Source organism: Teleopsis dalmanni, chromosome 1 (assembly GCF_002237135.1).
Source record: "Teleopsis dalmanni isolate 2A chromosome 1, ASM223713v2, whole genome shotgun sequence".
In the NCBI taxonomy this organism is placed as follows: domain Eukaryota; kingdom Metazoa; phylum Arthropoda; class Insecta; order Diptera; family Diopsidae; genus Teleopsis; species Teleopsis dalmanni.
Window position 1 is genome coordinate 167,206,108 of NC_051846.1, and position 12,504 is coordinate 167,218,611.

General features: G+C 30.3%; 2 protein-coding genes across 5 annotated transcripts in view; both read left to right on the forward strand.

The window, feature by feature from the left end:
- Positions 1 to 722: 722 nt before the first annotated feature.
- LOC119669992 (1-phosphatidylinositol 4,5-bisphosphate phosphodiesterase) overlaps positions 723 to 12,504 on the forward strand; it is a 41,462-nt gene continuing 29,680 nt past the window's right edge. For both annotated transcript variants that reach the window (XM_038080068.1, XM_038080067.1), the window contains exons 1-3: positions 723 to 1,028; positions 1,297 to 1,356; positions 11,483 to 11,629. In XM_038080068.1, coding sequence (XP_037935996.1) covers positions 849 to 1,028; positions 1,297 to 1,356; positions 11,483 to 11,629 — 387 coding nt within the window. In that variant the 5' untranslated portion in view covers positions 723 to 848. The remainder of the gene's footprint in view (positions 1,029 to 1,296; positions 1,357 to 11,482; positions 11,630 to 12,504) is intronic.
- Positions 5,814 to 6,989, forward strand: LOC119669995 (purine nucleoside phosphorylase-like). Of its 3 annotated transcripts, none has more exons than XM_038080072.1 (3): positions 5,814 to 5,949; positions 6,003 to 6,646; positions 6,737 to 6,989. In XM_038080072.1, exons 1-3 carry the CDS (start codon positions 5,927 to 5,929, stop codon positions 6,892 to 6,894), a joined length of 825 nt encoding a protein of 274 aa, XP_037936000.1. In that variant the 5' UTR covers positions 5,814 to 5,926; the 3' UTR covers positions 6,895 to 6,989. The 3 variants fall into 3 exon arrangements, with proteins under 3 accessions (XP_037936000.1, XP_037936001.1, XP_037935999.1); XM_038080073.1 differs by having other exon boundaries at positions 6,003 to 6,685; positions 6,737 to 6,828; XM_038080071.1 differs by having other exon boundaries at positions 6,003 to 6,987.

Genomic DNA, 12,504 nt, shown 5'->3' on the forward strand with positions numbered 1-12,504 from the left:
TGTAGATATTCACATTTTTCATATATACATATATTGAAATCACACTATATTTGTCAAATTATATAAAACAACTGTTAATTTCAGGGTAATCTTGCTACTCTGGTAAAATATCTAGAGTGCTATAAATTAATCTCTTATGTTATACATTTCGCTTGAGATTTGCCAATCAAAAACGGCATTAGTAAGCCTATGACATGCATTTTGACTAGTACGTCAATTGATGAAATTTAGTACGTTATTGTTTTTTTTTCTGATCACACTATTATGCAACTTAAAAAAATTACATTGAACTCTATATGGGTTTAGTTGAGTAACTACTCAACTTGATTTAAAGAATTGAATAAAGATACGTACATGGTACTGCATATGGGTACTATTTAATCCAACCCAAATATGGTTGCATTAAGTTTTATTAAAGAGTGACTCTAATTTTTAATTGTGACTAACTTTTTATTTTATTGGACAATTATATTACTTATAAAATTTTTATATAAATAAATATATAATTATAATTAATATATAACTAAAGATTACGATGACAGATTATTAATTTTGTATTTTTTTTTCTTTCTCTTTTTTGCAGTTTTCAATCGCAGTCATTCCAATGTTTCAGTAGCCTTAAAAATTTATAAACATATAAACACCAAACAATAAAATATATTTTTGAAATAAAATATATAAAAAATAATAATAAAATAAACAAAAATTATGTTAAATTCAAAAACTAATATAAGTATTTTGTGAACAGGATCTGGAATCCTGTATCCTGCTGTAAATATATATATCTAGTTAAATAATATAGTGGTGTAGGTGTTTAAATTTATTTTAATTAAGTTAAATTAATTAAAATGACAAAAAAGTATGAATTCGATTGGATAATACCGGTACCACCGGAACTAACAACAGGTTGCGTCTTCGATCGTTGGTTCGAGAATGAAAAGGAAACAAAAGAAAACGATTTTGAAAAGGATGCACTATTTAAAGTGGATGAGTATGGATTCTTTTTATATTGGAAAAGCGATGGCAGGGTAAGATATTTAATATTTAATACTTAAAGTAAAAAATTTAATGCATAAAATCCTTAATTAAAATACTGCACATATTTAATTGCATTTTATTTTTTCAATGTGAACAATTTGCATACTAATTACATGTAAATTGCACACTCTCAATAGCAAATTCACAGCTGCAGTTTTTTTTATTCATTTAATTAATCATTTTATTAACGTTTTAATAACGTGCATTAATATCATTTATTTAAAAATATTTAATTTTTTAATTATTCAATTTTTGCAGGAAGGTGATGTTATAGAATTATGTCAAGTGAGCGACATAAGAGCTGGAGGAGTGCCAAAGGTAAGTTTCATTTGCATAAATACAAAAAAAAATTAGCACTCTGTATGTTGGCAGAGTAAATTCTCCATGGATTATGATTTTAAAATTAAGCATTAAATTTTTTAATATTTTTTTGTTTGGCAAAATGGAATTATTTTATTCAAAGTAGATACCTTCTGGTTGAATGCAGTGATCTTAAAGCATATCGAATGAAGGTTTTAGATCAGGATCCAGAATTTTGTTTAAGATATTGTATAAGTATATCGTGTTTTTAAGATACACGAGAACTATTGATATTGATAACTATAGTTTGACAACTGAGAATGTCAAACTGTTTTGACATTTCTGTTCAGTAAAGTTTGGCAATCCATTATAAATTGTTTAACGCTAGAACAACGCTTTACTACTGTTTCTCTTTCTTTATAAAATATTATGCATAAAACTAATATCTTCTTATTAATAGTAGTCTTACATACCCAGTATACCTTGCATAATATTTGCTCACTTCAATCTAATAGTGATGAAAATTCCGCAATTTTCGAAGGCAATATATAATACAGATATCCCCGTCTCGTAGACATTGTTTTCTTTTCTTATAAGTCATATCTGATACTAAGCATACTAAAACTAATATGTTGCCTAAAATTAAGATTAATTGTATGTACTGTATATTTGGATATGATTGATAGAACTGATAGGTGTTGGATGACTTCGGTAATTAGAGATATTTGTTGAAAAATACTAAGATAGGACAACGGTCATTATACCGAAGATGATGATGATGGTCTTCAAGCATTCAAGTCTTTTTTTCACTGGTTTGATTTTCATTAAAGTCCTCTCTGGAATATTTACGAGGCTTGTATTTTTTATCATTAAATTTTCGTTTGATATCCGAAATATAAGGTTTATAAGCGTTATTGTATTTTCTTAAGATAATTTTTTTTCGCTGCTACTAACTATAACAAATACTCAGTATAGATGGGTGTTATTCAATAAAATATTAGAGATTTAAGACTCTGTGTAAAGAGTCTATTAGTTGTTAGCGGCTTCTATGTTTAAATTGCCATTAATTGGAATGGCCATAAAGCTGAATGAAAAAACTGACTCCAAATAACCGACGGTATGAAACGTACTCCACGGCGAATGAATGACAATTCTCAAATCATTCTTCCAGATCGGATCATCTTTGGTCAGATGTCGAGAGTGCCGTGTTCACTCATTACCATTTGTACTTCCTACATAAGTGCCAGACTGGTCCTGGGGGATTTTAGTCGCCTCTTACGACTGGGAATCTCCGCAAGGAAAATATAATATGACAGGTGGAGAAAGATTTTAGTTCTTAAATAGAAAATAATTTGAGAAGTCGGAAAGATTAGATTAGATTATGCTGGCAGACCAAAAAGGTCCCGCATAGACGCTTAAGGTCCATTGCGATACCGCGTTTCGTTAGCAAATTTTATTAGGATTCCAACAGAAATCTCAGGTATGTGCTTCAGTCCTGTAAAACTGACAGCCCCCAAGTATTTTTGTCCAGTTTTCGAGAGAGCCGAGCAATTACACAGTAGATGCTCCAGAGTTTCTTTGCATCCAGCTCGTTGCATTTCCTACAAGCATCGCTGTGAGTAAGGTTTAGTTTTCGGGCATGTGATGGTCGCATCTAAACGACAATGACCTGTCAACACACCAATTAATGTTCTGCAGTTCCTTCGGTTAGACGATATAACATCCTTGGTGTACTTTTCTTCGTATATGTGTCTACACATGATTCTAGCTATTCCGCACGTGGTTAAGTTCCGCCACCTTATCTTTGCTCTCCTTGTCATGTGCTCGTCCAGAAGTTTATGTATTTGTTTTTCAGGTCTGAGTACTTTGCTCGTTTGTTCCTCTGAAAGTTTTGCGCCATTGTTAGCAATAGCGTCAAGTGTCTCATTTCGCTCTATGCCTTTATAACCAGGAATTCAGTACATACAAAGTCTGCGGTTGCAGGCTATTCTGGCTATAGTTTCCTTACATTCTAGAACATTTTTGGATGATGACTAGTAGGATTTGATTGCTCTTATGACTAATGGAAAGGTGCCGTTTATATAAATCGAGGGGTGGGAAAGAAGTTCATTTCTTTAATAAAGAAAATAATCTGAGAAGTCCGCAACGTGCCGGTAATGTATGTTTAATAGGCAATAAATCGAAGGGTGGAAAAGGAGTACAGTTCTTTGATAAAGAAAATTATATAGGATATCGGAATCGCTCTATTTATGCATATCATAGGAAAAGAATAGAAGAGTGTGAGATTAGTTCAGTTATTAAATGAAGAAAATTATAATTTTTTTGGTGAAAGTTAACTTAAATATTTATAAGTACATATTCTGTTGTTCGACGAATATGCTATGCTATTTGAAGAAACTGTTACCGCCATAAATCGTTAGGCACATTGTTGTTTTTCAATTTCTGGTTTTGGGACGATGATTTACTTAATATTAAATTTGTTTCTTACTTTTCACAAAGTCCGAAAAGGTAAATAAATTAAAATTGAAGAAGAAACTTCCCACAACTTTTGAACTAAATTAAAAGAAATTATTTTGTAATATTTTTTTTTAATTTCGTTTAATTTTTTTTTTAATAAGAATTAAAGTCGTGCCTTTCTGCCAAAATGAAGTTGTACAAAATTTTCATTTTGTTTATCTTAAAACTTTTGTTGCGTCGATCCACTTTTAATTGCGAAATGACGCCCAACCACACTAACCGCAAAAATATGGTTAACCACGCTCGCTCCACTGCTTAAAACTGTCCACATCGCTTTGCCGTAGTTGGCGGTACGGCATGGTTTTTGTTGGTAGGTGCTTAAGCGCACAAGTGGTCGCTCGTATATTGTTTTCTGTTCATCTTTTATTCATTCATGTCCTCTTTCATACACAAATACACTAACACACTAACACACTTACACACATAAATACAATACACAATATTTATGCTTAAAATTTGTTATTGTTTAAAATGGCGGGTGTGGGTTAATTTTATTTGTGTATTTTGTTTGTTTTCTTTGTATTATTCTTTTGCTTGTGATATTGTTGTTGTTAATTCATGCGTTGAGGTGTCAAACATGAGCACAGTAAATAAAATCAAGCTTGTTACAAACATAATTCCCATTATTTTTTCTTATACTTGTTTTTTTTCACTTTTATTGCGGCTTTTTGTACCTTTTTATCCTACCAAAAAAAAAAAAAAATGCTAGCTGTTCCCATTTTAATGTACTTTACTTACGCTTAAGTTCATTTTAGAACAGTGCGTTGTACTGCGTACTGCGTACCGCGTACTTCAAAAATAGTTAATGGAAATTAATGACATTTTACTTTGTAATAAATTTTGAAAATGTTTGCGTTGTCAAAGATTTTTCTCGGTTTTTTTTGTTTTTGTGTAGGTAAAAAATATTTGATGGATTTATTTTAAATATAATAAAATTATATAGAAGAGAAAAAAAAATATTTCAACTTATTTTTTGCGTTATTAATAATTGCAAAAATAAAGATGAAAATATGAAATTTTTTACTTCAAATGACAAGCAAGAAAAATGGCGAACATACCCAGAGGCAACCTCCGTAAAATGGTTAATGGCATAAAATAATACCGGGGAATGAGAAAAAAGACTATGAAGTGCTTGAAAAAGAACCTGTAACAAGTATTTGATGTAAACTTTTTAATGCAGTAAATATGGCTTAAGTAATTTCTTTCTATAGATTCTTCAGTTATAAAGAAAATGGTTGCAGTGCTTAAAAAAGCCAAACCCTCAATAAAAAATTTTTGATGTGGTAACTCCACTTCTATCTTAATAAGTGTTCAAAGTTATATAATTTCTAACCATAGAAAAGCTATGGTATAATATGTGCAATAGGAATTATATATTCTATACCAGGGCTGTTCAAAGCACAGCCCGCGGGCTATGTGCTAGATTTATGTGACGACTCGCAGCTGATTAGGGAAACATGTTAGAAGATTGAATCTTGTGTTTAATCATTGCTCTTGCAGTTGTGAAAAAAACTATAGAAGTCCCTTACATCTACCTCGTGAATGCACAAAAGTAATTTACTATTTTAGTACCTTCTTTTTTTGAGGATCTTAATGAACTTCAGCATCTCTCACTAAAAAGCATTTTAAGCTTTTCCAAAGGTTCAATATGGTTTTTAAACCTCTGACTATCTTGCACAGTAATGCAATGAGCAATGAGGAATTTAAGGATATTCCATTTTTATCTTAACCATTAAAGTGTTCGAAGCTCCTATGACAAAAAAAAATCGATCTACATAATAGTCGAATGTAAATAAATTCCTTATACCATATAGATATAAATAATCTATACGTGCGAGTCTAATATATATAAAATTTTGGATTTTTCAAAAAGAATAAACAAATTAGTTTTGAAACCATTTCATGGAATTAAATTTCAATTTAACTAATTCAAGAATAAAAAAATTGTTATTTTCAAACTTTTAAAATTTTAGTACAACTCATGTAACGAAAAAAAAACTAAATTTCAACCACCATAAAATAGTCAAACTCTGTAAATCCTTCCGCATCGATTTCTGAAAACCGTGGAAAAATGGCTTCTCTTGCTTGCGCAAAGTACTTAGATATATCAAAGTTTCCTTTTTCTTTTGTTAAAAACTTATTTGTAGCAATGAAAAATACAATCAAATGAAGGAAGCAGCTGCTTATTTATTGGCCCGCACTGATATACGTCCTAGAATCGGTATAGTTTGTGGCAGTGGTCTTAGTAACTTAGCGGAAGAGTTTACAGATGCAGAATCTTTCCAATACAGAAGAATCCCACATTTTCCTATATCGACTGTAGATGGTCATGCTGGACGTTTAGTTTTCGGTTATATTGAAAATATTCCTCTGTTGGCAATGAAGGGATGCTTTCATCATTTTGAAGGATATTCGCTACCAATATGCACGTTTCCTATACGAGTAATGAAATTGGTTGGTATTGAAATATTAATTATAACAAATGCATCTGGTGGTGTCAATGAGAAATATAACATCGGTGATATTATGTTATTACGCGATCATATCAATTTTCCGGGTCTTTGTGGCAAGAGTCCACTAAACGGTGCTAACTTTACTGACTTCGGTCCACGTTTTCCGCCCATGGCAAATACATACGATAAGGAGCTGCGCGAGATTGCGGTAAGGGTAGCAGATGAAATGAAAATTAATAAGTTTTTTCATGTCGGTATTTATGCTTGTGTTGGCGGTCCGAGCTGTGAAACCATTGCAGAACAACAAATGATGCGATTATTTGAAATTGATGCTGTCGGTATGTCTATGGTGCACGAAATTTTAGTAGCTCGACACTGTAAGATGCGGGTGTTAGCTTTTAGTATAATAACTACTGAATCTATTCTAGAATATGACCTAGAAGACACTATTAATCACGAAGAGATATTAGCAGTTAGCGAGAATCGAGAAAAAGTTTGTTCTGAGTTTGTCCGTAAATGTATTCATGAAATCGAATATCCCCCCGAGTCAACAGATAATGTTGGTTCATTAATTATAAAAAAGTAGATCACAAAACAAAACTGTCACAAAAAGGGAAAATTGTTTAAATAATGGTAAATATTATTTTAGAATACTTTATAAAAAAAATATAGATAAAAAATATTAGAGAAATATATAAAATATAAAAGAATTAAAGAAACATATGGAAAAAGTCTTTTATATTTTTTGTTATGTTATGTATAATATGAAATATAAATATTATAAATACTAATAGTTAATTAATTTAAGTAAAAGAAAACAAAATGAATATTAGAATGGCAATGGTAAACATTTTTATCTTGCACATATAATAAAGGGTCGAAATAATGGGGACGCTGATATACTGATATGACATTATTATATATTTTAAAGGGATGCCTTACCCTCTTCAGTACTTTTTTCTTTTTCTTTTTGGCTTATATTAGCTAGTATATTTCACCCGTAGTTCACTGAAAACTTGAAAATTAGATTTTGTTTACAAAAAAAGACAAACGCTCCTACCTGTGTACGCCCATGAGCACATGCAAGTCAAATGAAGTAATTGTGCAAAAACACTTCAATGCTTACAACCACTTTTCAAATACAACAACCTTAGCGCGAAAAATAGAAAGCTGATCTACAGCCAGATAATTAGACCAGCACTACTTTATGGGTGTGTCGCATATAGCAAAGCTGCCGACTCTACTATCCAGAAGCTACAAGTTGCACAAAGTCAGGCTCTCCGCAGACTCTTCAAAGTGTCATGGTACATCCACACGAATGTAATGCTAAGTGACCTTAGAATAGATCCGGTCAAAAAATACATAAGGGACAGAGCTCTGAAGCTATATGCGAAAACCGACAGGCTGCTCTACTTATGCACTATCTAATCTCAGAGTAATCACTAACCGCACGAGGCGGTACGCAGATCTTAGATGAGCCATTGAATAATCACGAAGCTTATGAGGAATACACAAATAAGTCAGTGAGATGGGTGGGACTATTCAGGAACCTCCCAGCTATCAAAGAGTAAAAGTGCCAAATACTTAAAAACTATTATATTAAAACTATTATATTTTCACAACTAATTACGAGTATTAGAAATAATTATTATTTTTATTATTATTAGTTATATTATCAATTATAATTATTATTATTATTAATTTTTTTATTATCGTAAAAATTTTATCTAATCAATATAATAAAAAATTTCTTAGCGCAAAATTTTACAATTTATAAATAATTTAAAGCAAAAATTTTATTTCAAATATCATCTAGAATTTTTCTGAATTTATTAATAATTAAAATGTTAAAAACTTTCCCTTTCTTGAGTAGGAACTCAATTAGACACTAAACTTTCACAATTGTTTCATGATAAAAGTATTAATTGCCTTTCAAAGGAAATCGGAACAAATTATTAAACTGATTAAAAGTTTTCCTGTATCGATGTTATTCCACTTCTCGCTATAAATTGCATTAACTTTTTCCGATATGCAAAATATTTATCATATTTTGCCGATTAAAAAATTCCACTTGGATTTTAACTCCACTTTTTATATCCTTTAATTTCAACATGAAGCAGCAGTTTTGCCAGGAAGCAGAAAAGTTTTTAGTTCATTTTTTTCCTTTCAATTTGCATTTCGCACTGGAAAATGTTTTTCGGAAAACTTTGAGCGCATTAATCCAATAACTTTAACTTTTTTAACTTTCGCATATAAATTTGTATTCCGATGCCACTACACTGGAGAGTGAAAAGTATTAAAAACTGAAAAATAAAAACTAAAAACTAAAACTGAAAACTGAAAATCTATAGGAATGCAAAAAATGCAAAAACTGCAATTAGTATTCATGTTGAAGAGGCGAAAAGACAAAATATTTCCAACTTTTTGTCCAAACATACGCGTTTGTTCACAATTTAAAAATTAAACAAATACAAAATATATTGATTGAATATTTTAGATAAAAATTTAATAGTTTCCGTGATAAAAACATGTTAAATCCATTTAAATACGATTATTAATATAATTATTTTATTACATATTTAATATATTCGATTATATTGAAATAATGTGATTATAAACAGTTATTATTAAAAATATTTGTAATTATTAGTAATAATTTAATTTGTTAATTTAAATATAAAATAATGTAACTAAAAACTTAATTTAAGAAATATTTAATCTAAAAATGATATAGAGAGAGAGAGATAAGATAAGAGAGAGGTTATGAAGAAACCTCACAGTTAATAGAGAGTAAAAGTGTTCAAGTGCACTGACTTAACTAGCCTCAATATAATAATATATAGTGTGAAAGTACTTTAACTTTGAAAGCTGTCTTCTTCATAGCCTCAACACAATATTATTTAGTTTCAAAGTACTTTAACTTTGAAAGCTGGCTCCTTCGTCTTTGAAAAACAGTCATCGTAGAGGTGAGTGGCAGAGTTACATTATATACCAAAAGACATAATGTTAAAATTCTACGAAGAAACTAGACTTACTATATCTCAAGTATAGTTCAAACGAGTACAAACAGCTGAAGTACATACGTACTTACTTACTTAATTGGTCATTACAGACGTGAGTCGCCCGAGTAATCTCCGCCAGCCAGCTCGATCAGTAGCTTATTGTCGCTAGTTGGTAGTACCGAGTGCACCCACCGGTCATCTGGTTATTCCACCGAAAATGTGGACATCCTCTACCGCGTTTTCCAACTGCGGATACCAAATCAAGTATCTTTCTAGTCCGATCACTTTTTTCAATTCGCACGACATAAACAAGCCAGCGAGCCGTTGAATTTTTATGCGCTTAACTATGTCAATGTCGCGATATAGCTCATACAGCTCATTGTTCCATCTAATTCAATACTCGTTACCAACGCATAAGGGACCATAGATCTTTCAAAGAATTTTTCTCTCAAATGCTTCTAACGGCTTCTCATCACTGTTGATAATTGTCCAAGCTTCTGCACTATACAGCAGGACAGGCATGATAAGATACTAGATACTTTTAGAGCGTGATTTTTGTTTGTTGAGAGAAGGCTTTATTTCTCAATTGCCTGCTTAAATCGAATTAATCTCTGTTAGCAAGAGTGATTCTTCGTTACATCTCTAAACTGACTTACTTTTTGGTATTTACGATGGTTCCCAAATAAACAAAGTCTTTCACAACTTTAAACTTATAATTTTTAACAGTGACTCAGGAGATTTGTTTTTCGGCAGAAGGTACTTTGTTTTACTGAAGTACAGCTAAAGTAACTACTGGAAAGATATACTCCACTGTTACTATTTTTTTTTGTTTTGTGAATTTTTTTTCGCCAGAAAGCACTTTTTTTTACTGAAGTACAGCTAAAGTAAATACTGGAAAGATATACCCCACTGTTACTATTTTTTTTTGTTTTGTCGACCAACAGATCTATCAAAGACAAAAAGAGTTGAGTTTAAAACCAGATAATAAAAACTGTGTTAAACTAGATCTCAGTTGAAACTAAAATAATTTTTTTACACTTTTGAAATTATAAAATCAAAATAAAATTAAATATTTTTAACTAGAATTTCAAAAATCAAGGATTTACGTTTTATTTTAGCTTGCGTTATAAAATTGATATTTAATTACTTGAATTTAAAATTCTCACTTAGTTTAATTGTTATTCTGAATAAATATTCACAAGTGCGCAGTGTTTGGTTTGAAATAAATTTTAATATAATTATAATTTGCCTGAACGTGTTTCCGTTTAAAGTCAATACTCTTTGCATTGTACTTATGTGTTTCGAATAAGTGTTTAAATTTGTATAAGTAGAAAATGATATATTCTAATAAATTCATGTTTTTTTTTTTCTCAAACGGAATTGCTCTGATGTACAATAAGTAGAGTCAACTTAAAAATTAAGATTCTTAAATTGTCATTATGTATATAATTTATACGATTTCTATAGATTTTTTTTTGCTTTTTATCTTAATAATACAGCTTTTACTCACTAGACCCCAAAAACATACTATTATGCCAGTCCCACACGCATTCATACATTTTTAGCAAGGAAATTTTAAACCATGACCTCTATATATCTTATATGAATTATCTTATATGACCGTCATCAACTCGCGTCTCTTCGGGTACAAAAAAAGTGTAGATATGGGCTTGTGCCATATCTTATAGTCAGTTATAAAACTTTTTATTAAAGCGAGTTCCATGCAAGCACGGAAGCTAATGTAGCACAAAATTACTTGGATTAATTTTAGGCCATATTATACTTTTTAGAAATTTAATCTTAACTTAAACACGTGTGGTGTAATTTAAATGAATTAAAATACATAAAAATAAAAATGCATTATAGAGTTGAGTTAATGAATTTGTTTTAAAATTCTTACTTAGTTTGATAGTTATTCTAAATAAATACTAAAAATCAGGAAGCGTTTACGTACAAATTATTTTTAATGCATTTATAGCTTGTTTGCTTTTTCCTATCTTTTTTGTTTTCTTCCTTTCTTGTCTTAATGGCTTCTAGAGTAGAGTAGAGTAGAGTAATAAAAGCAAAAACCTCTCTCTCTATCTCTGTTGAACTAAAATTAAGTTAATTTATTTTACTATTATTAAATTATATAATATTTAGTTTTTATATCACATTTCCTATTAATTACAGGATCCCAAAATACTCGATAAGGTCACGAAAAAGAATGGTACTGATTTAGTGGCCTTAGACAAAAGATCTCTAACGATATGCTCGAATACAGATTATATTAATATAACATATCATCATGTTATATGTCCGGATGCGGATACAGCCAAGGTAAGTTTTATTTTAAATGAACGATTGTGAACACCAATTTGCTTTTATGTTATTTACCAATCTTTACATTATATTATTTTCTATTTACTAAAGCATCTATTTAGGAAAAATATAGCTCTCTTTTTCTTAGAATATATATTATACAAAAAATTTGTGTATTGAACAGAAAAGACTCAATTAATGCTGAACTTTTAAAGTTATAAAGCATGTTGTAGTTCTAAATTGCTGTATTAATGCCTATTTTTTGGATATTGTTTATTCTAAGACAGATTTAAATATACCTGGTTTATGACAATCAGATAATGAACAAAATAATAACAAGTATCTTTGTTATACTCATATCTTTCAGTGGTCGTTATTATATACGAAATTTCGAATATTTTAATAACGTTATGGAAAAACAATTAGTATTATACTATTGTATATACCCTTTGTTGAATATTGTGCCTTAGAAACTTAATATTTATTAACTCAGTAGTGCGGATGTTCCTCGAATTATACGGAAAAACTTGCCAACTATCGAATTGACGAATATGGTTTGAAAACTACTATTTTGTGCAAATGTCTATTATTCTATATTTCCCATATTAATATTGCTAGTTCAATTCTATGATATTAACCTCTTCTCAACAAAATGAGTCTGAAAGAACAAAATGTCCGCTTTGTTTAAAAGCGCATGGAATCCCTACTCAATTCTGAAATTCTTTCTGACTGCCTGGCTCGCATTTTTTCTGACTGTCCGATTTTAATCTGGACTAGGAAGAGCTTAGTGATTTTTTTCCCATTTGTTGTGATAATATAACCTAAACAGCTGACATACTTGCCTCAAATCAAAAGACGGAGCGTCTTCCGTTCAGTTAGTGTCGGTTAGAAGC